The sequence below is a fragment of the Exophiala oligosperma genome (assembly GCF_000835515.1).
Source record: "Exophiala oligosperma strain CBS 72588 unplaced genomic scaffold supercont1.63, whole genome shotgun sequence".
Lineage (NCBI taxonomy): Eukaryota > Fungi > Ascomycota > Eurotiomycetes > Chaetothyriales > Herpotrichiellaceae > Exophiala > Exophiala oligosperma.
The window spans coordinates 1-22,957 of record NW_015622880.1 but is presented as its reverse complement, the minus strand read 5'-3'; the positions used below and the strand labels follow the sequence as shown (position 1 = coordinate 22,957).

The 22,957-nt window shown below is 49.2% G+C and overlaps 9 protein-coding genes across 11 annotated transcripts; 2 read left to right on the top strand and 7 right to left on the bottom strand.

Moving 5' to 3' along the window:
* Positions 1-8: 8 nt before the first annotated feature.
* On the bottom strand, positions 9-1,899 carry PV06_11794 (uncharacterized protein; the record flags this gene model as incomplete). Its single annotated transcript, XM_016413524.1, has 3 exons — positions 9-1,092; positions 1,142-1,431; positions 1,479-1,899. Coding segments are annotated over 3 exons (1,794 nt in total), but the record flags the coding sequence as incomplete, so codon positions are not given.
* A 596-nt stretch (positions 1,900-2,495) lies between these two features.
* On the bottom strand, positions 2,496-3,127 carry PV06_11793 (uncharacterized protein; the record flags this gene model as incomplete). Its single annotated transcript, XM_016413523.1, has 2 exons — positions 2,496-2,530; positions 2,578-3,127. The coding sequence occupies 2 exons, from the start codon at positions 3,125-3,127 to the stop codon at positions 2,496-2,498; spliced, it is 585 nt and encodes a 194-aa protein (XP_016256106.1).
* Positions 3,128-3,987: 860 nt separating this feature from the next.
* PV06_11792 (uncharacterized protein) lies at positions 3,988-4,257 on the top strand (the record flags this gene model as incomplete). The annotated part of the gene is made up of 1 exon (XM_016413522.1): positions 3,988-4,257. The coding sequence occupies one exon, from the start codon at positions 3,988-3,990 to the stop codon at positions 4,255-4,257; it is 270 nt and encodes an 89-aa protein (XP_016256105.1).
* Positions 4,258-5,203: 946 nt separating this feature from the next.
* PV06_11791 (uncharacterized protein) lies at positions 5,204-7,183 on the bottom strand (the record flags this gene model as incomplete). The annotated part of the gene is made up of 6 exons (XM_016413521.1): positions 5,204-5,310; positions 5,358-5,534; positions 5,582-5,789; positions 5,839-5,906; positions 5,951-6,650; positions 6,698-7,183. The coding sequence occupies 6 exons, from the start codon at positions 7,181-7,183 to the stop codon at positions 5,204-5,206; spliced, it is 1,746 nt and encodes a 581-aa protein (XP_016256104.1).
* A 3,135-nt stretch (positions 7,184-10,318) lies between these two features.
* PV06_11790 (uncharacterized protein) lies at positions 10,319-12,843 on the bottom strand (the record flags this gene model as incomplete). The annotated part of the gene is made up of 2 exons (XM_016413520.1): positions 10,319-10,551; positions 11,817-12,843. The coding sequence occupies 2 exons, from the start codon at positions 12,841-12,843 to the stop codon at positions 10,319-10,321; spliced, it is 1,260 nt and encodes a 419-aa protein (XP_016256103.1).
* A 2,228-nt stretch (positions 12,844-15,071) lies between these two features.
* PV06_11789 (uncharacterized protein) lies at positions 15,072-15,456 on the bottom strand (the record flags this gene model as incomplete). The annotated part of the gene is made up of 2 exons (XM_016413519.1): positions 15,072-15,165; positions 15,248-15,456. The coding sequence occupies 2 exons, from the start codon at positions 15,454-15,456 to the stop codon at positions 15,072-15,074; spliced, it is 303 nt and encodes a 100-aa protein (XP_016256102.1).
* Positions 15,457-15,458: 2 nt separating this feature from the next.
* PV06_11788 (uncharacterized protein) lies at positions 15,459-16,412 on the bottom strand (the record flags this gene model as incomplete). Its single annotated transcript, XM_016413518.1, has 1 exon — positions 15,459-16,412. The coding sequence occupies one exon, from the start codon at positions 16,410-16,412 to the stop codon at positions 15,459-15,461; it is 954 nt and encodes a 317-aa protein (XP_016256101.1).
* A 2,968-nt stretch (positions 16,413-19,380) lies between these two features.
* Positions 19,381-21,708, bottom strand: PV06_11787 (uncharacterized protein). The gene is made up of 2 exons (XM_016413517.1): positions 19,630-21,708; positions 19,381-19,562 (listed from the first exon to the last, which is right to left on the bottom strand). The coding sequence occupies exon 1, from the start codon at positions 20,933-20,935 to the stop codon at positions 20,558-20,560; it is 378 nt and encodes a 125-aa protein (XP_016256100.1). The 5' UTR covers positions 20,936-21,708; the 3' UTR covers positions 19,381-19,562; positions 19,630-20,557.
* Positions 21,709-21,849: 141 nt separating this feature from the next.
* PV06_11786 lies at positions 21,850-22,957 on the top strand (the record flags this gene model as incomplete). Of its 3 annotated transcripts, XM_016413515.1 has the most annotated exons (3): positions 21,850-22,000; positions 22,057-22,229; positions 22,287-22,957. In XM_016413515.1, coding segments are annotated over exons 1-3 (903 nt in total), but the record flags the coding sequence as incomplete, so codon positions are not given. The 3 variants fall into 3 exon arrangements, with proteins under 3 accessions (XP_016256098.1, XP_016256097.1, XP_016256099.1); XM_016413514.1 differs by having other exon boundaries at positions 22,057-22,957; XM_016413516.1 differs by having other exon boundaries at positions 21,850-22,229.

Below are 22,957 nucleotides of genomic sequence, written 5' to 3'. Positions count from 1 at the left end.
TTGTTCACGTTGTTCTTGTTCACGTTGTTCTTGTTCACGTTGTTCTTGTTCACGTTGTTCTTGTTCACGTTGTTCTTGTTCACGTTGTTCTTGTTGGGCTTGTTCTTCCCGTGTTTGTTCTTCCTGCCGAGAGTGCTGCTCAGCGGCATCAACGTTATGCTGAGAAGTCACTAATTGATTCCATACCTGAGCCAACAAGTCGTCTAGGAGATCCGACGGTCCCATGAAGGCGGAATAAAAGGATCTGAGGACGAAAAATGACGTGATGCCTTCACCATTGTCATCTTGCTGGTTGTGCAGGTGGGGGAGGAATAAGAAATTCTGATCGTTCTGAAAATTGTCCAACTTGGGTAACCCGCATCTTCGTTGCAGCTTTTCACCAGGACCTGAAGTGACGAGTAATGGCCTGGACAACTCCGGAGCATTGGGAGAATCCAGCAATTCTTCCATATCCAAAAGCCGGCGAATTTCAGGTGACTCGAATCCGACACGAATGGCCAATTCCGCGAACTGGCGCAGTGTGACTCGATTAGCTTTCACACGAGGTCTGACGGTCACATCGTCACTGATCGGCTCCCGTGGGATGTCGACAAAGTGTCTCATGGCAAAGGCGATGATCTGGCGGAAACTGAGGTCTATCTGTGCGTCGCGCGGGCCTTGAAGTGTTTCAAACCGTGACTCACCCACTTGGATCACCACTCGGTCATCGTGTTGATTGGTGGCGCTAAATCGGCCTTCAAAGGCCGATAAGATCGTGTCGCGGCGCGATAACGTCATCAAGTGCTTGACGCTCCCGACGCACGCCTCCCAGTAGGTGACATCCCGGAAAAATGTATGCAGGGATGGGATCAGGTACTTAAATCCGCATAATCGCTGAAGAATGTGCCGTCGCTCCTCCTCACTGAAGGCTCTCAGAATTCGACCGGCACGGATTTGGGCTTCAATCTCCTCCGCATCATGTGTGGAAACACCTGGAGCTCGGAGCTCCAGCGCCTTCACGTCTCGATGATCAAACCTTTGCATGGCACTGGGGTCACCATCAACCAAATCGTGCCAAAATCGTCGGATATGTTCAAGATAATTCAGTATCTCCTGCGACAAGTCGGTCCATGGCAAGTCAATGTTTGGTAGCACCACCTACGTCGTCAGACTTCAGTCCCAGCACTTTGTGAAGCGTTGTAAGTAACATTCCGCCCCATAGGCCGGGTACATCGAGCAGAGCGTCGAAAGCTGCTGTGAGTTCAGGGTGCTTTAACAGTGCTTTCAAATTACGACTCCGGCAGCCTCGGAGGCGAGCCCACCATCTCGACTCAAAGCTGAGGTTGCGCTGAAAGTGGTACAGGCGGATCTTGTAGAAGATCATTCCGTCCGTGGGAATGCTTTCGTTCGCGTATTCCTCGACGAGGCCGCGCTTCACATCCGTCGACAGCCCTGGCCCGTACATCAGTCCACAGCGTTCATCGTGCTTTGTAACTCACCACCAAGATAGATGTCAGCGATCCACCATTTGTCCCGAGGAGACAAAAATTCGCGACCGGCTTGGATACGGTGCTTTCCATGGAGGCAGATGACTTCTGCACCAATAGGAAATCGAAGCTCCGGGTAGTCATCTCTTCGGGGGGTGAGCAGCTCCGTTGCTGCCACACCTGAAAGAGCAAGGGCGGCCTCGAAACATGTTTCATCAATTTCGACCAAAATACGATTGTTGATAAAGTGTGGTCGACATCCTTCGCGTCGGTAGATGCCCTTCAGACGGTCAATGTTGTCTTTATCAAGTTGCTCGTGATCCTCGAATTGAAACTTTAAAATATCAAGAGAAATACGTGCAGTCCCTCGATGTTGCCTGCGCCTTTCCGTTTCGAACTTTGCATCCTCCAGTCGTGCTCGGCTGGTCCGCATGGCGAGGGAAACTTTTTGGAGGACGAAATTCCCCAGGGCTAAATGTGTCCAAGTGGCAAAAATTCTGGGTCAAGAATGCCGCGCGATTTACAGAGTTGGGAAATCCTACCTACTTGGTCTTGTTATATAGTACGATGAACGTTCTTACAGTATACAGTATCTGACGAACTTGCTAAGGAAGTAACCACGTGGATTTGACATCAGGCACCGTAGTTCCTCCGACTGCATATTCCCTGCACGGCGAAGACGCCAAACCACCGCCGGTTCCGGGCTCGTCCCCTGAGCTCACTGAGGCTGTTGTGATTTATTGGTAATGTTCCTCGATACAGTATGATGACCTTTTCAAGTTTCGTATTGAACTCCTCTCTGTGACTGACTATTTCTTCCCTTTCAGCCCCGTCTCTACGCAATGAATTCTGAAACTCTGATAATTGTGGGCCAGGGAAATGGAGTTTGTCGACTCAGAGGTCCATCTTTCGGCCATATTAAGCTAATATCCTTGGCTAACATCTTGTAGCACCGTGCCATTTCCCATCCGTCAAGTTCTGAGAAAAAGTGAACAAAAAAGTGAACAAAAAAGTGAACAAAAAAGTGATTTAATCAATGGGGAAAACAAAGAGACACTGCGCCACTGTCATGCAAGTATGGAATCATTGAGATTAAGAGGCCTACACTTACAAGCCATCAAATAGCCACTTGCTTTGACCTTGACGCTGCCGGTAGATCTGACCATGTGGGCCATATAAACAACTGAGATAGTTAGCATAGCTGCCCATCCGCCCATTTTCATGTGAGTAGAGCATTCCGCCTTGATGTTGACAATTTCGCCCCTGAGTTTGTCTGTCTGCACATTGAGTGTCGATAGGAGGAAGCGAAGGTCTGTCTCCGTTCCGTTCATAACTTGGCTTCGGAGCTCGGTCTGCATCTCCAGCTGCATCGTCAATTTGCAGGCTTCAGCGACCACCTGTCTTCGTCGCTCTTCCTCCTCCATCTTACGGGCCTTACACTTTTTGCGAGTCTCTTTGAATTCTTCTGGTGTTATCTTTGTACCATGGGATTGTGTATTCACGTGCGCATTTAGGTGATTCAAGGTGCCATATGTCTTTTCACAGCCATTCCAGCCACATTTGTACAATCTATCTATCTCTTCGTATCCTTGGCGGGGTCGCTTGTGCTGAGGATTACCGGAAACGGGCATGAACGAGTAAACCTGAGCAGTAGGCGACATTGGAGATGTCTGCAGTGGTCCTTGAGCACCTGGGATTGTGTGCGTATAAGATGCTGGCGTACCATTCGGCGGTGAGGAATCTCCTCATTGCTCTTCAGACGATCGCTGTTGCATATACAGAGGATGTTGAGACTGACGGGCGTACTTCTTATTTCCACCCTGTCAACATCGCGAATAGGGCCGGTAAGGTGGTCTAGCTTGCCACGTTGAGGAATTGTTTGGCTGTGCCATTATTACTAGGTGGTCTCCAAACGCGGATCTTGCGTGATTTATGTATGAATTGACAGTTGACTTACTGTGCATATTTGGAAGCTGTCCGCGCTTCAAGGGAATTTGAACTACAGTATGCACCATGTAGACGCTGTATGTGGCAAATGACACTATATAGAGCTTAATAACCCAGGGAATTACAACCTTCAACCAAGTTTACTGTAATAGAGCAGCGACTAAAACTACGAAACTTGGGGGGTTGGCTACCCACACATGCTGGCTGACCGTGCCGCTCAAGTTGACCTCGAAGAACCCACAACAGCCAATCCCTCTACTTGACGATAGGTCTATGCCCTAATGCGTTGTCCGGGGCCACCCGGTATCCATCATTTCTGGTGCTGGTGCGACACTGAATCTCAGAAATTGTACATATTGAAAGCGAGCCATCTACGAACTCTCGTCAGGTATGTCGAGGATAAAATTCGTCTTCAATCTCACGACGACATCCCGGACAGCCTTCGACGCAAATACCCGCGGAAGAAACGTGTCAACAGCAGATCTGTTTCTTTCGACAGGACCTCATCTAGTTCACCAACGCTCTGCCTCCTCAATCTTCGACAGAGTCAAAGAGCATGCAGTGGCCCGAAACCATGCGTCTCGACATCGCGGGCCACCACGACGTTAATTTACAAGACTACTGTGACTGGCTCAAGTCTCGGGTGAAGAACGAATCATATAAACATGAATATCAAAAAGCAGCCGACTTTCTTCTCGAGAAAGCCTTCGACCTCGACTTGGTCTATGAGGACCAGAATCCTGGTTTCCTCGTTGAGCAAGGAGAAATAGAGGAAGGCATCGCTCGGCGATTTGTGAAGGACATTCCTTTATGGGTCAAACGTTGCAGGCTGCATGAGACATAAGCGGACAGCATCTTGGAGTTCTAACATGGTTCCAGACATCTTCGGTCGGTGAACCGCCTTTGGGGTGGGGTTTTGACTTTTTCCTATGTACTGTATGTGGTGTTCATTTAGACTATGACTGATAGTTATTTTTGGCCCGGAGCCGCATCGTTTATCAGAAGTGTTTTGGTGTTCGACATACCACGAAACCAAGAGGATTTCCACTCATTCACTTCGTAACGAGATAGATGTACTGGAGCGGGGGATGAATATTGTAATGCTGTTTGAAATCGAGCAACGTTTCCTAACGCTTATATCGTGTCGGAGAATGGACGATCGACTTGATCCATCATCGACGGAGAACAGGGTGTTGCGATACGGCTGTAAGCCTACTCAAGTTGGAGGACCGAGGCGCACAAGACATCTCAGACATGAGAAAAGAGGTCGCAAGTTAGTTGGATAGTCGACATGTAAGACGAACACTCTTGATATGATTTTCTTCACACAAGTGCCGTTCCTTGGACATCATATTGAAGATTTCCGTCCATATCTCAGGGAGAAGCAGGCCTTGGAAATTCATTCTGTTTGGGCAAGTGTCCCACGAACCCAGTCTCTCGAGAAAAGAGACAAAGCGAAAGTAACCGAATGGGGGCGGAGACGGTCAAAGGAGAAGAGACAGCCTTAATGGACGAATATGCTCTACAGGCCCAAAGTTTCCAGTTCTGCCCGGAGAAAACGCGACGGTCTTTATACATGATATGCATGCCAAGTAAATCTTAATCTTCATTGGAGGAAAGGTGAGTATTGCTTACGTGATGTGGACATGGGCGAAGTAATGCCAATATTAACCTTATTCTGACTTAAGAAAAGATCGTCTCCGTTAGGTTCATTTACGGAATCATCTTTTTGTCATGGCTAATCTGAGATTAGAGAACCTATGATGCGGCTTGGTGGCCTCCTTCTAGATCTATCTCATGAAGGGTTGGAAATCCGTCTCGACCAAGGTCACCTTTTCATGAAGATGCCGTCGTGCCAATCTCCTCAAAACGTCATGAGTTTCCGCAAATGCCGACACTGAATTGGATCAGTTTGTGCTATTTTTCAGGAACGATTAGACTTACTGAGGATGAGGGTCGAGCCCTGCGATGTCTGCCGCAATTCGGACACTTGCCGCTTATCCTGTGTGAGCGGGTGAGGTACGCCGCCCTCATTCTGGAGTGGCACGTTTGTCCATGGTTGCATGAACTCGTCGGTCGAATACTCGGAAAGAGCACTTCGTCTCGCCAGATCTGGCACGTCTGAATTCGGTCAAGTTGAATCTAGAAGAGAGATGAGGACCGCTTACATGGCGTTCTATACTCCGGGGGAATTGGGGTTGAGGGAAGACTTCCGGGAAAGCCTTCGGTTTTGTCGTCTCGAGATTCACCTTCGAAAGCTAACTCCTTCTCCACCAACTCGTCGAAATTGGCCTTTCCAGGGTAGACGGTGCTTCGTCTCCCAAACGAGATCTTCGAAATATCGTCGAGGTTGACGTAGATGGAGACCTGGAGGATCTATCATTTGATCAGTGACGGGGGAAGAATGAAGTGACAAATCACGTACACCACCGCTCTCCAGCTTGTCTTCATCCAACACATCGTTCACAAAAGGCTGCGCGGCAATGCCGACATCTGAGATGGTCAGCAGGAGTCTGGTCTGAAGTCGGAATACCTACCAATATCACTGATCTGCCAGATCAAATGGATCCGACGAGTGACCACGCGACGATGGTGGTAGCCATGAATCAGTTTCTTCAGGTATGGCACTTGAGAGGCGATTCCCACTCCATCAGCGATCAACACAACTGTCTCGTACTGACCAACCGGGACAGTGTGACCATGTGGTCCGCTAAACATGGCCCATTTGCACTCGAAAGGTCCATTTGGGCGAGCAATGTGAAGAAGGTCTCTCGTCAGGCCTCGCCGTGGCTGGATGAAAATCTCCAGACATTCTTGCGCCTCGGTGGACCAAGAGGCGACCATAAACGGATGGTTCTGCCAAAAGGCTCCGAGGCCTACGGAGGGCATCCATAGATTGATGTACTGGCCAGGCTCGATTTTCAAAGGTTTGCAGAGATGCACCTTCAATTTCAGCATCCCACACAAGCTCGTGACGGTGACCCGTGAGCGTTTACGGAACGACCATCCATTCCGGACAAGAACCAACACGGCTTCGCAAGCGAATGTCACTGCCATTAAGGCAAGAAAGATGAGAAGATACAATCGATCCGGAGACCGTACTGACGATAAATGTTCCCAGATTGAAGCAGCACAAAGAAGCGACAAAATCTGGTGAAGTCGAATAAAGATCTCATAGGACGCTTTCTGGACCAAGCGTCGTGGAGTGATAATGAGTATACAGAATGCCAAAGCCGCCTAGGTAGATTAGCAGCGAGAAAAGCAGGAGGGAAGGAGGCTCTCACAATGACCACGAACGGTTTCTCTAGTTCTCTCCGAAATAACGCCCGCTCGGTCACGGCGGCCACGATGACGTGAAAAGCGGCCAGTCCAAAAGCCAAGAAGCTGACCGTACGATGGGCATCTCGAACGGCGCCGACAGAGAGACCCAACAAGTCGGCCAGAAAGTTGAGGTGGAGACCACTTAACAACGGACCTAAATTGATGACTGACAACGTCCCTGCGCGGCGTCCAGCATGCGACAGATCGGCGACACCAACACCCAAACACACCACGTTGACTGCCAGATATGTCACGCGCAGCAAGACTGCGGTCACAGTCCAGGGACCCATAAAGGTGTGACGGTTGAGAACATAGGTAGATCTCAAGTATTGGTGTATCCAGGAAGCGGTGGCAATGAGCCTGGGGGCAAACGAGGAAACCCCGGTTCGCAATAGCAATATCAGAGTAATGCCAGCGATAACAACCGCATAGATCTGAGTAGTATCCATGGTGGGAGAGAGATGAATCGTTCGAAGAGAATATTGCCCTGGGGAAGATGCCTAACAGGCCATGGCTGGGAAGGACGAGATTGAAGATTAAATAGCTCAGGAGAAGATGATCATCCCAGCACTGTGCTATGTTTAGATCTTAGTTGAAATGCAATGCGCCTTAGGAGTGACAAAGTTTCACTATTCTATCTCGTTTAACGTATGTGTAGAATTACGGTCTGTGATGGGGTCTGACATCCAGAATCTCCCCGAACTCAAACGCAGGTCGGGAATTCACATAGAATGGTATTACATGTGAGGCTTGTCTGGGACGGTTTTCCTATATGAGATTGAGGGAGCGTCATATCGCCAACCGATTTGAAAGCTTCTCATCATGCATAGCAAAGAATACTTAGATTTAATGCTTCCGGACCTCAATCGAAGTATCTGTAGGCTCTCCGAACGGAGAACGAAGCCAGCTCTTCCAACAACACCAAGTCCTCCTTGCGCCATGAACGCTGCAACAAGTTGTGCTTGGAGGATCAGTAGCTGTCAGAAATATTTTTATTCACAAGTCCTCACCTGTTGCAGTTCCGTCACGGACTCTGCAGAAGTAGTCATCGACAAAAACCCAACGGATGGAGAGTTCCCGGTCCAGCGATTGGGATTCTCGATTCCGATAGCTCCATCGTCTTTTACATACTTCTGCATTAGTTCCATCGCGATATAGCCGACCGCCCTCACATCGGCCGTGTTTGGTTCCTCAGCGGCACAACAGTACTCTTGGTTGGCTGCAATCGATCAGTCCTTCCCTATACGGCCATTGTTGGAGGCTCACCCAGGACGATGTCTCCGCTCGGCTTCAGTAGTACGTTTGAGCATGCCAACGAGCCGTGCTGGAGCCCGATTGAGCTCAAATAACACAGACCTTCCAGAATCTAATCTAGTCAGAGAACAGGTCTCCATCAGCACCTAGGACGTCAACACACCTGTGCCAGAATGGCGACCAGCTGTCGCTCAGTTGGATAAGCCGGGCAAGCCACCACTTGCTCCAGCGAGACGAAAACGTGTTCGAAGACGGCAAAGTACGTCTGTTCCCACTCGAAAACCTCCATCACCCTGATAAATTTCTCGTGGCGAACTGTGTTCAACATGTCGAGGATTCTTTCCCCTTCACGTCTTTTGTAATTTTTTATGGCAACCTTGCCTGAATTCGGAGATAAACCGACGGCGACGGTGACAAAGTCCTCGAATTTGAGCTCATATCCCTGCTTGTACATCTTCCACGGTGATTCGTGCCGGACCGTCAGCATAATCGCTCTCACGCCGGGAGGCGTCTGGCGGGGAGCAGATGCGCTAGGTTTCAGCATCCCTGGCTCGGTGGCCTTTTCAATCTGTTTTCCAATTCCCTTTTTGATATCTCTTCCCATGTCAGTGGCGGGGGACAATTTTTTCCATGATGTGTTGATCCTTTCCGCTGTCCTGGCGATCTGCTCGAGGTGGTTTGGAGCGGTCGATGACTTGGAGCCGGGTTCATTCCCGATAGCTCCCAAATCGATACGTGATTCTCTATTCTGGGCCGAACGAGCGAGGTGCCGATGGGATCCAGGCTGCATGGGTATGGGCATGGTTATGAGGGAGGTGTAAGGCAGACTTGTGGGTGGTAAGAAACTGTTCGAGGTACGTTGGATATTTAAATAGTCACAATCGTGGAATTGCTTTAGCCTCTGACTCCTCACAGAACTGTTTACATACATTAAAAATTAAGTTGGGTTGTTCCTGCAAATTTCCAAGGTCGTGAAGTTATATGCCTCGAGTTTTAGGACCAAAAAATATTCTTCGGCCATTTACGTTCCTTTTCGCTTAGATCATCTCACTGATCTGTCCAATTATTACAGTATCCAAGCTTACATCCTAAGTAATAACCAACACTAAATTCCTTTTCCGAAGAATCGAAGAAAATAGCTAGTTCTCCTCAAGCGGACCCATACAAACATAATGGTCATCTGCTACCTGACAGAATGGAAATCCACAATGTGCAATAGAAGTCCAAGTGAACGGGGTATTAGCAGTGATGGTCGAAGTCAGCCACGTGTTTGGATCGGAAGATTGTTGAGTACATTGAAGCTGGAAATAGTTAGTGCTGTAGATGGATCCCTTGAACGCATATGACTCACTATGTCAAAACAATTGTCCGAACATGCCAGGGCATCTGCCTGGCTCATGTCGCAAGTAGAACCTTCGAGGACGGTAAGTGCATCACCAGGACATTGACGGCGAAAAAGGCTTGGCGTATCGAAAGGCGTAGACATGACCAGCTGCACAGAGGTTATAAGAAACACTAAAAGTCGTTTGAATTCGTGCATGTTACAGACTTTGTCAGTACAGTACAACAATAGTTCTTAGATATGTGGTAATATAGTCCTGTGGAAATGGTAGCCAGGGCGACTTCAAGAGAAATTTGGCGGTAATTATATGTGAAGTCCTTCGTAGACATAGAGTGTCAATCCTTAGGGCTCGAAGGTCTAGATGTGACCACTTTCTGAACACTCGATGCTCTGAGTTCTAATATTAGAAATACAATACTTGAAGATTGACCTAAGTTTGAAATCAAAATTGGCAATGGGGAAGAATCTGGTATGAGTATGTATAGAGGCACTCGGCGCAGTAAAGTTTACTGTAGTAGTGCTGACGTGCGATTCCGAACTTAAATTGGTTTTTCGTGGGGTATAAGTCTTGATTATTCTCTCAGCCTGCTCGATGGAGGAAACACGTCCGGACACAGCAGGTTTAAGGTATTAGATTTTACATTTCACAATTTGGCCTTCAATCCCTTTCACTCACACCCAGTGCCTCACCCACCTATACAGTAACAATACATCAGGGCCTGTGCGCGTCGATGGAAATTTTTATTGATGATCTGTAGATTGTGGTTGATCGCCAAGCCAAGCTTTTAGCGTCAGGGGCTACAGCCTCGCACCCATCTCAGAACTATGGCGCACCTAACCCTTCCGTTGTTTTTCACTCTCAACCATATGCCAATCAATCACTGGGAATATCAGCTCTTCTATCTATTGCAGCAAGATTATGCTCCGTTTAGTGACGCTTGGGTGCACTCGTCAGCACTTGCATTATTAACATGACTCGCCTCCTGGGTTACAAAAGCTTGGGTTCCTTGTGTCGTGGTTTCCTCTTCCTGAGGGGAGTCCTTCTATCCGTGTCCTCATAGACAATGTTGACCCAGCCATACCCCTGATCGCATTCCCTTCGTGTGTCTTCTTGCCGTAGGGGCACATCTACCAGTGCTGTTTGATCCGCGGCGTAGAGATCGTACTTGAAGAATTGGCCTATTGTGGTGACGGCATTCGTAGATGAAGGGGTTGATTCAACTGCCAGTGTAAGTAAGGATAGGTAGGTCACCTTGGCTTGACACTGCGGTGTGAAAACCAGCGGAAAGGTGAGACTCGTCCGTGGTGGTTTTGTCACTCGCAATCGACGCGTCAGGGCCAGATAATTCACTCGCAGCCGAGCCGCGGCTAGGAGAGTGTGTTCCTGAACATTGATACAGCAAGCTTTCAGCCCGAAGAAGGGTGGCTTGAACATCTTCGAGCACTTCTCGGTCAAAGCGGGATGAGCGTATAAGGGAGGAGATCCTCCCCCCGGTGAGAAAAATCGGCGATACGTCGTCCATCGAATGACGGTCCAGTCACGAATCGTCCGGTGGGAAAGAGCATTCCTCGTCAATCAGGTTCCTGGCAGGCTCGACACTCTGATAATGCAGGTGAGAATGTAGTCAGGCAAGGTTGAATCATTCTAGATTACCGCTTTACGGGTCCATCGATAGTTATAGTAAAAGTATGAGTACGTTTTAAGAAGTAATGTAATCTGAGCCTTGACAAGGGGATTGAGAAGGGAGTGAGAGCTCTTCGAAGGCAACTTCAGCAGGGGACCAGATCATCTTTCTTGCTTGTCCTCGGGGGAGAGCAAAGTTGACTGTCCATCGGTGGGCCATTCCCAGGATAGGCTCGTGGTAATTCCAAAAAAGGAGCCCGCTTGGATTGTCTTTCTAATTTTATCCTACCCTTATTGTGGGTATTCTCGTATGATGAATGATAACTTTTGGTCCTTCCATAGTTCTGTTGTATTGTACGTTCCTGTATGTACGTACATGGTGGGTTTTATTCATGCCAAGAGACAGTACAGTATCTGTCAAGAACTCGAACGATGGGCAATCTTCGGGCTGGAAATCGAGGAGAATTAACAGGAAGATCAATGAAAGCGGACGCCCTCTTCTGAAAACAATGGGCCAATTATTCCTTCGCATTCGCTTATTGATTCTAATGCCCTTTGAGCCCTGAGGAGGGCAGTGAGGATATCTTTTTTTTGTCAACAATCTATCGATGAGAGAGCCTTGAACGGAAGATAATTCCACGACATGCACAAGAACTTTCAACTTTTGTCATTTCAGGGGCCTTGTAGGTACGACTGCGCTCCCAGATGACATCCAAAGTCCTGAGAACGGGCGAGACCTGTTCGTTTTCAACGTATTGATGTAGTGCCGAGCAAAGAGTGTCACTTCTTCCACGCTGGGCCATGACCAAGATCAAGAATTTTAACGACGTTGGAAATGAGACCATTCGTGCAAGAGGCTCACAACCATCTTCCACCTTCACGGCTTCTGTGGCTGGTAATGTGAGTTTGGTAAGATGTCGATATCCAATGAGATCAAGGGGCTGAGCCGGTGTAGAGGTGGTCCAGGTATCGATGGTCAATACCTCTAGGTTCTGTTGACATTGATAGAGCCCTGCGCTGATCCCCTGTGCCACTGCTTTGGCATGATACCATGGCACTCCCGGAGTCATACCCAAAATAGGTTGCAATTCGAACTGGCGTAAATCTTGGCAGCAGCGAAGCAACGACGCGACCTCAGCTTCATCCATGTGAGGATGAAAGAGACCAAGGTAACGGAGAGGCGAGGTTATATCCCCGACCGTGTTCGGAAGAGAGTACCCGCGCAGACTCCAAGATCTGAATATTTCCAAGGAGGGCAGCCGGAGAATAGACTTCACGTCCACGCCAGCGTCTTCGTTGGCCAAAAGGCTGAGACTGGCTAATTCTTTGAATGGGAGCCCTCCCTTGGCATCGACGCTGGACCATTTTATCAACCTGTTCAGGTACTGTGCTGATCTTCCGAGCTGCAGCTCGACCTCCACAAGACGATGCAGCTGAGAAAGTATGGATGAGATCCAGATTGCGCCGTTGTTGAAACGAAGATCCTCAGCCACCTGTGGAAAGGTCGAATGCCACCTCTTCAGAGGTAGCAGGAAATATCTTTGCGCTTCTTCTTGAGCAGTTGTTGTGCCCTGCACACTCGGTCTCTGGTCGCGATGGGAAATGGCCTGGAGTTCAATTTGCTCGAGAGCTCCTGCTTCGAAGTATTGAACCAGCAATCCTAGATCAGGATGTTCTGTGAGGGTCCGAGCGAAATGAACTGCGGCTCTTGGAGAAGGCAAAAATACGGCTTTGTAAATCAATTTTCGTGCGACAGCGTGAAAGCGTTTCGAAGTCAGTGAGATTGCGAACAAGTTGCCACAGGTGATACTGGTGCCGTAAGGCTTGATCGACAGGTATTGGACAACCAGAAAAAGAAGTTCGTGTGGGAGGTCAAATAAATGTGCCATCGAGTCCGTGGACCACTGTATAAAAGTCAGCCCCAAAACTTGTTAAATGAAGGAATAGGAGACGATCGCTTAGCTGCTAAATCATCCTAGGGCGTCAAGTGATATACTTTGATGATTGTTGCCAGGAACACCCCCTGCTTATAACTGCACCTGCTGGCCAAGACGCGAATCGATGGAACCTAGCGGGACTTTATATGGTGCATCTTCATGCGTGAGTTTTGTCAAGGTATTACAGTATCTCGATTTAGCTTCTTTGGTTTACGTTTCTTCCCTCGCACGATCTGTGAAGAAGCCTTGCTCAATGCTCTGGGATAACATTGCGGGAAAAGAACTGCAATTCAGTGGTAAATCACCAATCATTCTTAGGAGGACCATCCTGTGCGAAGATCCAGTAACCTCAACCCAAGAAAAGAAACATGCTGCAATGATGAGGATGAAGAGAAGAACGACCAATTTAATCAAAGGAGACTGGCTAGTGACTGGAGTGCCGAATTGCATGCGTCTCAGAGATTCAGGAGGAGTGTCAGACTTCAAGAAAAGCACGATGGTTAAGACAAGTTTGACAGAAAATATATTTCCATCTTATCTTTACCTTGTTACGCACCCCTCCCTGGCTCTGCTGTACTGCAGCACCTTGTGGTATAGAGACAATTTGGCAGCAATACTGCATATCGTATTCACAGCTTTGGACGTTCGAGAGTACCCGTTGCTGTTAGTGCTTATTTTTGGGTGGAATCAACATTCCGTCCTGAGTTCGAAGCTCTCCGTATGTGTCGATAGTGTGGTACATATGTCGGCCTTCTATATAAGCAACGCCTTCGAAATATCTTGGTCCGGCTTTGCTGTTACAAGATACATGGAGGGTAGCATAATCTTCCAAGCCCTCTTCTTTCCAGTTGCGTGGCTCTTATTAGTAGCATTGCTATTGAGTATATCACTATCTCACAGATCGATAAACAACTCCGCAGCCGTTGACATGGCGAACGCCACAGATCCCAAAATACTAGAGACGGCCCACAAAGGCAAAGACTACAGCTACGAAGATGAGAGTACAGTTACGCTGTCCACGCGACCTAATCTACGCAGCCGTCTCGTAGAGGTTCTACTCGAACGGTCCAAATCCGAGACACACGCCAGTCTTGTTGGTCAACTGCCCGTCATCGGAAACGACATGGGTCGACAAGAGCACCACCGCTCGCCGACAGAGAAATCACGACCAAAAGGTCAGTTGGAAAGCTTTCACGTCGAATATATCAAACGTTCCAAATACGACCTGGATCGCCAGGAAGTTTTGTATGAAATCAAATGGCTGGGTTATCGAGATGCCGAAAACACCTGGGAACCGAGAGAAAACCTCCTCCCGTAAGGAATTTTGAAAAATTCAATGAAACCAAAGCACACTTAGGTTGACAGACTGCAGTGACTGCTTGATTAACATGCTCGTTCATCATTACCTCGTCGGATCGACGCCGCTTTCATTCCACAAGCCTAATCGACACACAAATCGACCGGCTTCGGCAAAGTCGGCCAACAAGTCCTGCAGCTCGGCGGAGAGAATTATCAATCATGATAACTTCTCCCTCCACGTCGATTGCATGAGCCAGGTTCTTCAAACGGACTGGGAGCAAGAGGTGGTGGAAGTGGAAGATTTACACATCTCAAGTTCTGGGGAACCGGCAGCTGTCGCGAAGACCAGCGACGGGCAGAGACGTGTCTTGACCACCGAATGGCTGGCGCTTCACTGTCCACTGAAAATGTTAAGGTTTTACGAGACGAATGGGAATTTTTAATGTCTCAATGTGGATAGGATAAAGTACAGGCCCAGAGGGTGAATTTTTCGGCTGCTGACTGCGAATCTGCGTCTGGCTCTAGGTAAATGGTTGCAGACTCGGCAGCGGTTGCCAAATGTACTGTAGAATTGAATACTTTGTCTAGTTCGCTTTGTGTTTAACCTTCATTCTTCATCTACAAAAGGCTAGATCCGCCTCGAATACGCAGAAGTTACTGTAAAACGAGATCTATCGTGCCGTGGTCTGGTGCGATGTCCAACTTGACGAGACCATAAAATTATATCGGCGATTTCAGAGCCGACCTCCAAGCAGGTCTCAAATTTTCTTCCAATCATCCTGCTGATGTCCTTGTCGATCGTCTGCCAGTGTTGGAAAACTTGGGAATGATGTGTCTATAGACACAGGCACAAATTGGTGGCGAAACTTTTGGTTCATGAATTAGTTAGCTTCAGGTAAAATTGCGTCGAAGGCACTCCTCCGCTGGGTGAGAGCTGTCAAGAAGGCTCTTCGTCCGGGTTCACCGAATTCATATCTGTTACGTAGCGATCAGATCAGCGGTCTTACTAGGATCCCGAAAAACTCTGTACAGTACGTCAAAATGGCAACGGCCTTACCGGGAGTCTGGCTCGCGGGAAGGGGCCAGAAGTAACATGCCAGGTCCAAAGCCTTCGATCAGCTTGGACCAAAATCCCCCGATGGCACGCCATTTTTCGACTCTGCGCCTCATGCTTCGTGGGGGCACACCCTTAAATCTTGAATCGGAGAGATGGAGGTCGACAAGACAATCCTTGACCACTGTGGACGCGCCCTTGCCTTGGCCCATCGCTAGGGACGGTGACCTGCCACGTCGTCGATACCACTCCCGCATCCAGGCCAAGAAGGGAGAGTCGGCGCCTTTCCGGGTATCGTTGGAGGCGGCCACAAAAGCTGATAGTAGTGTGCAAGGTCTATTCGATTCTTCAAGCTTTGAACTTCGGCTCTCAGCGAGTTCCTTTCCAGTAAACGACCCTGTTGTAGGACAAAGTTGACGAAGCTTGGTACGTCGTGGCGTTGAGACATGCCAATCGACGCGGTCGTATCCATATCCGGTAAAAGTTGCGAAGTAATATCTTGCCACTCTTCTTTTAAGGTAGAGATGAGCGCACCCCGATTGTTCGTCCCGAAACGCTCGGCCAATCCTTCTGGAGTGTGCTCCACTTTCGCCTTCTTTCGTGGGAATTGAACAGTTCGATTTGCACATGTTCTTTTCCTTCCATTCGCGGAACGTGTGCCGCGCACGTCCTCTTCATTGACCATGTCGTTGTCATAATCATCAACCCCTTCCCTCCGAGACAGTCTTCCTGCTTGTTGTCCGTTCTCCTGATATCCTGACTGCGGCACGATACAAGCTCCATTTTGCGGTGACCAACCGGGGTGTTCTACCCCTGTCGAGCACACTTGACCGGCATTCGGTCCTGCCAAACTGGGACTGCCACCAGAATCGCGAGCTTCACATGATTCGCCAGCCACATAACAGGTTGCAGTCGAGCGAGAAACTGCAACAGGTCCAGCATTAGGTGAACCTGAATAGTGCGTGGTCGAATTGTGCGTGGTCGAGTGCCTCAACACTGGCGTGCTTTTCCGGAAAACTCGTTCCATATGAACATTTTCTCGTGGCGCTGGGCCTCCGCCTGTTTCGAAGGGTTCTTGGTTATTTTCTCGCTTCAGCGGAACTTGTTCTGATTGGTACAACGTTGACCATATGGGGTCTTCCGGCAATGGAGGATCAATCTCGTCCATGGAGCCTGTGAACGGCCGGTCAAAGGAGATCCGGCAGGTAAACGATGCAATCCTGTTGAAGTCGAGACGACCTGCTTCTGTAGCTTCTTCAGTGAAAATGTTTTTAGGAGATACTTTGGATAACAATCTCGGGGGTAGCTGGGACGAGCTCACCTTTGGGCCTTGACAGTTACTGTCGCCTCTGTGTCGCGGCAGGAAAACTTGGGGACTATGGGAGCATAGCCAGGATATGGCGTCTTCTAGTGTAGCAGCCACTCTGTCGACGATATCCGTCGGCGGTTCGGTGAGAGACTCCATGCATGCTCGCTCGAATGAATTCCAAAGCTCTTTCAAGCTATCAGGGGTTGCACCGGGATGGACGGAAGATTCCATATCTGCTCCTGTAAAGGAACCGCAGTCAAGACGTTTTCGATTTGGTGTATGAGTTCCAACGATGGGGTGACAATGACAGACTTCCATGAGACCAGGAATTCGGGAAGCGGCTTTTAAAAGATAGAGGCACGGCGAGAGTGAGGTACTTCTCTATGTGGGCTATGTGGTTGTTGAAGTCCAGAAAACTCCACGGTCTCTACGTCAAATGTGACCCAGCTTCTGAAGCGGGGCGTAATCGCTTGGTTAAAAAATGCTGCGATGTTGTCTTGTCATTTCGGCTGTATGGCATCACTGGGCGCTGCATTGAGTAGTAGATTTTTTGAGTCCTTTCAATGTTGTACTGTAACTATGGCTCAGGCAGACTAAGGCGAGGTCTCAGTCAATACTCTACTCATCCTGCTCGTGTCGCACCGTATTCCACTTTTGTAAATCAAACGTGCGAGTGACATTAGCTTCGAAAACAACTAACATTGGGTCCAACCGTTTGACTTCGCCAGCCATTTCGAATATGGATAAGACCGACGAGAGCGAGAGATTTCCGCCTTCGCGCCACTTGTCCATAGTAATTGACCAAATCAGAAGCCACTAGAAATGCCTTCTACGTCGCGTTGCTTTCCCTTCTCCCTAGTTGGCATCATGAAAAGTTAAGCTCGGTGCAGCACAGTAAGAATTGCATGAACCAGGGGATTGATTTGAAGTTTATATCCTATCAGGAAGGGAGAGCTGAAAGTTTACGGTTTAAATATCGGATCACGCTACAACCTGTCATCCAGTCCTGACATGTGGGTACTTGCCATCAGGTACGGTCACAGAACAGAGGGGTGAGAAGGAAGTGTGAACAAAAGGGTGAGAGAGAGGGTGAGGGAGAAGAAGAGGGTGTGTGTGAGGGAGAGAGTGTGCGTGTGTGTGAGGAAGAGGGTGAGGGTGAGGGTGTGAGCAAGAGGGGGTTTGAGAGAGGCAGGCAGCGATGGAAAATTGGAAGAAAAATCGTGGAGTCAATAGGTGGAGCACAAAAATGTCGATTTTTCTTCCAATTTTCCATCGCTGTGGGATTTGGAGGACCATCTCAGTTCCTTCGCATCCCAGGGAGTTCGTCCTCTGTCGCTCTATGAGTAGCACCCATGAGGATAGTGCACAGGATAGGAGTATTGGGCAGTTGCGGTGAGCCTCGGAAGCCTTCATTTCGTTGCTGAAATAAAGGCGTGTTGACTGGTCCTGTGGGAGGTGGGCCTTTCTTTTCAACTCAGTCCATCCGCAAGTCAGCTCGACATGAGAGCACAAGGTCGACTTGCAGAGGTCAAGTCTCCGAGAGGCCATTCCGTCCAAAGGCATCAGGAACTGAAACGGGTTTCTGTTCGTCATACTGAGCATGACTGTGCAGCATTGACACACTCGTCATTCATATCGTCCAGCTTGGGCTTGGAGACTCAGAGACAGCAATATAGCTCATCCTCTTGCTCATGTGATTTCATGTCTCGCGTATACGAACAAGGGAACGATGATGTTCAGTCATTGTGAAGAGAAGATGTTGAGACGTTCAAGGAAGGGTTCACGCAGGAAGGAGAAAAACGAAGGGGAGAAGTTAGGAAGAGAAAGGGAAGCAAGGGCGGAGGCAGGAGGAAAGAGAGTGTGTGAGAGAGAGTGAGAGAGAGTGAGTGAGAGAGTGAGAGAGAGTGAGTGAGGGAGTGAGAGAGAGTGAGTGAGAGAGTGAGAGAGAGGGAAGAAGACGAGAAGGGCATTGAGGGCAGAGGGAAGATACGGGCAAGACTTACAAAAGATTTCCGCACCCCTAGGGGTGCGGAAACTTTTGTCAACTTTTTCTGCATTTTTGCCGTTTTGGGATGCTGAGGCTTTCTTGCACGATGACTGCAGCCTTTTGTCGCTTTTTGAGCGCGCTCCTACCCAGGAAGAACATAGTGAGGGTCCTGAAAATGCCCAGGACGACAGGTAGAAGCAGCAACAAAGTGATACTTGATTTCACGTCGTTATTTCGACCCAGGAACCAAGAATTTTGACTGCTCATCCTGTTTGAGGGCGAGTCTTGGGCTCAGTTGGTCGTCTTGCTGAAGAGCAAAGGTCAACGGGAAATCAAAAATTGTTGATTTCACCTCCTATTTTGCACCGGAAACTGGCCGCCTCAGGGCGTTTCCGCTTGAGCAGACGGAATAGGGTTGTGCAGCTTTGGTATGTCCATCGTCCGGTCTCGTTTAGCTGCGTCCTTTGGAGACTTTGTAACGGCAATAAAGCTCATATTCTTGGTTACGTAGCATGAGTTCTTGTGTAGACGAACAGAAGCGACGTTCAGTGATTGTGAAGGGATGAGAAGGGAGGCATTGAAGGGAGAAAGGGGGTAGAGGAGGGAAGGAAGGGAGCAAGGAAAGGTAGAGGCAGGCAGAGGCAGGCAGAGGCAGGCAGGAAGAGAGGAATGGTAGAGGAAAGAAGAAAGGGTAGAGGAGAGAGGAGGGAAGGAAGGGAGGAAGGGAGGGAGGAATGAAGGAATGAAGGGTAGAAGATGGGCAGAAAGGGAAGAGGGGTTTGATCGGAGTGACAGGATGAAAATGGTAGATGGAGTGGAGCCCACATGCTCTCACACTGACCGTCCTCTGAATGTGATCTCGCACAGTACAGTACAGGACAATCACATCCTCTCTTCCTCGAGTGGTCTCACTATTCTTGAAATTTGCACCAAAAGGGAATAAGCATTACTGTAGAAATCATTGATCGGCCAAAAGCTAGAATGGCTGGATCATGCCGTTCTCCTGGTCTTGATTCCAAATACTGTAGCAGCCGGCCATTCGAAAGTGAGTCATTTTTGCAAAGTCAATCCTCTTGGAGTCAGGCTCACCTGGAGGGCAAGGTTCAACTCAAAGAGGCGTCTCCCCGAAGGAGACACACAATCCAAAATGCACCAAGGATCTGACCGTCGCAGGGTGATTTCTGCTCCTCAAACGGGGTAGGATTGGAAGATTTGGCATGGTTATCACTCATCTCGTCCAGCTGTGTCTTTTGGTATTTGGTAGAGCAACATGGCCATGCCTGGTCACGTCGCTCGAGTCGTGTGTTGTGGACGAACACAAGTGGAAAAGAGCTAGGAAGGACAGGCAAGTGAGAGAGAGGGGAGAAGGAGGGAGGGAGAAAGGAAGAGTGCTGTGACTGAGGGAAGGGAACAGGGCAGGACAGGATGAATGGATGGGTGGAGTGGAGCCCTGGATTCTCGCACTGACCACTTTTCGTTCCCCCCGGCCTCTGACATGTGCTTGCATAAGACTGTACCGTACGAATAGGACGGTCACACCCCTCTCAGGCGTCAGCATTGTCTCCTACCAACTCACCCCCCCTCTCGACCATCGCCTTCCCTCATTATGTACTGCCGTGACACAAGCGAGACACTCCCTTCTTTTAGTACTGTAAGGCAGAAGCTGACAGTACAGTAAATTGGCCGGCCCTATTTTAGTCTTGTACTGTATAGTACACTGAATCTGTCTGAGTCGGTGTCTCTCCGTCGTAGTCTGATATGGAGAATCTTGGAATGACAAATTCATGCTAAACATTCGTCTGACATTGCCGGTAGAAGGTCGGCACGCCGATGATACACCAGCTACGACAGTAGTGCCACGGCATTCTCTTGTAAAGCAGATCGACTCTGGCACGAGTGAGACCCCCATCCACGGAGCAGGCAGCACCAATGCTGCACACCAGGAAGGGTGAGTCCTGGTTCATGGCGGTTGGCGATGTCCATGTTAAATGCGGTCTATTCCTACCGTTGTAAGAGCTCAGTAACTCGATCTTGAATCGTGCTGTGCGTGCAGGTATTGAATGCCTGCGGAGGTCCTCAAATCCACAAGATCCCAGGTACCGACAATCTCGAGTCGGACAGGCAATAATAACCCACGACAGTATTCATGCATCGACGATATGTCCGCCGGCGCTTTTGAACCGCCTTGTTTGTAGACTATGAAGCATGTCATCTCCGAGTTGCATCTTGTTGAGTTTGGTAGCTGCTCTGCTCTTAATCTCGACAGCGGCTGAACACCAAATAGGCATGTATAGATAGAACATTGATGGCATTTTCCACATCTTAACAGCTTCATCTGCGTCACTGTCAATGAACTCAACCTTATCAGCCAGCGCACATTCTCTTGTGTGGCCATTGCCGACCAGTCTGCACCGCACCGTCGAAGCGATCGAGCTTTGTCTCCTTGTTCTCTCTCCAGGTGTATGTGCGGATAAGATCGAGCAGTCTAGTGAGGAAAGCCATCAGGTGGAAAAGGAGGAACGATTTGAAACGTTAATGAATGACGCGGTGTAGCGGCCAGGGTCATCGTGCGAAGGGTACAAGCGAGGATAAGAAGAAGCAGGCATGACGTATGGAAGGCGCAGGTTCCACGGCCGAAAACGTTGAGGCGCCTGGAGACAAGTTTGACAGGGTCGCGGTCTGCTGTTCTCGGTGAGGGAGGTGACTGTCGTGGGCAAAAGCCATTAAAGAGAAGAGGGGTGGGAATTGGTGACGATGAGATTTGCTGGCCACTTGTCAGCGATATTGACTGGATCTAGTGTGTTCAACAGAGGAAGGCGTTTCGTTTTATGCCAATACTCCAATCTGCGAAATCGACAGATAGATTCAAACAGTGAGGGTCTCAATGGATGGAACGGTTATCGGTCTCTTAACTTCCTTACGCGCTCCAGAAAGCACACTTTGTCTTTCAAGCGGCAGAAGTGGGAGATAAGATGAGGGCGACAAGACTCGTTAAGAACTCGTCAAGATGACCGCCGGAGGTCGATAGTGTAAACAAAATGGCCTTGTCAAAAAATAGCACGCACACACGTCATCGGCCAGTCTTTGAACCTCTGAGGGATGGGTTCAAATGAAGTCGGCGCATGTAGTTCAAAGATTGTGTCGCGACACGCATGCGAAAAGCAAAACGGGATTGAAGTGGTCGTGATTGACGGCGCAGCCTGTCCTTAGCCTAGATGAATAAGCGCCCTCGCAGGTCGCATGTGACACCGAACCTAGCCTACTTGATTGGATGACAGTGCTACTCGCCTCAGCCTGCGCACTTTCCTGTGCCAACGGACCCGAAGGCTTCAACTCTTCAAGAGACCAACATGACACTGTGCTGATTGATGTGAGAGCGCTTGCTCTCCTCTGTAACACATGGGATCACCGGATACAGGGGCCATGAATGTGCAGAGTCACGAACAGGCCAATCTGCACGGTAAGAGCTTCGAACGAGTGGGAACGCAGGATCAATGGATCATTGACACTTTCTAGACAAACGACACGCCGTGCAGAGCGACGACGGCGACCGTCCTCACAAGATTCGCTGCTTATCTGACCTTCGACACGCCTCTCCAGATTCCCTGGTGGAAGACCTCACTCCTGAGATCCCTCTTTCGAAGCTGCACCGTCAACTTCCATCTCCGTCTGCCACAAAAACCGACGACGTGAGTGGATGCAATGAAGGTCTCTACAGGAGGAAAGATGCTGACAAGGTGACGCAGTTACATCGCGAATCGTCTCCTGCCAACTCTCCCGTACCAGAACGAAAGACAAGATCGCCGGACAGGCATACCGAGCGCCCATCCGCAAAGAGAGCCTGCTCGCCTTTACAACCATCGGACATCGGTGCTTTTGTGGAGAAGTGGTTATCAAGCGTTCCACCTAGCGAGGAATGCGATATCCAAGACGCCATGAGTCTGCCACCCTCGAAAAGATCTCGGTCCTCGGATTCGTTAAGCCGCCGACCTTCGCAATCCGGTGACGGCACGGAATCCACGGTTTCAGCAGACAAGAAATACTCGGCGTACAAAGATGTGAACTACCCGGTGGTCTTGGAGACGAAAGGCAGTTTTATGCGGCCCTCTGATGCTGGTCTCGTGAAAGAAGACAAGACATTGTGCGAGAAGCTTCTCTCCACGCACCAACCGCGTCCCGATCATTCGTTATTTGATGACCGGTTCGACAAATTTCAGACCCTGATTCGAGGCCGATCCGAAGCTCGAGTCTATCTCGATCTGCATCCCCTCCTCGTCCCATCGGTTGAGAACCTGTCCATCAGTGGTCGAGAAGAATTTCGCGGTCTGATCGAAGGTCACAATGACCCCTGGGTCAAAGGAATTTCGTTCTATGGACCCCGACCGCAGCCGGACCGTACATACGGATTCAAATGGTC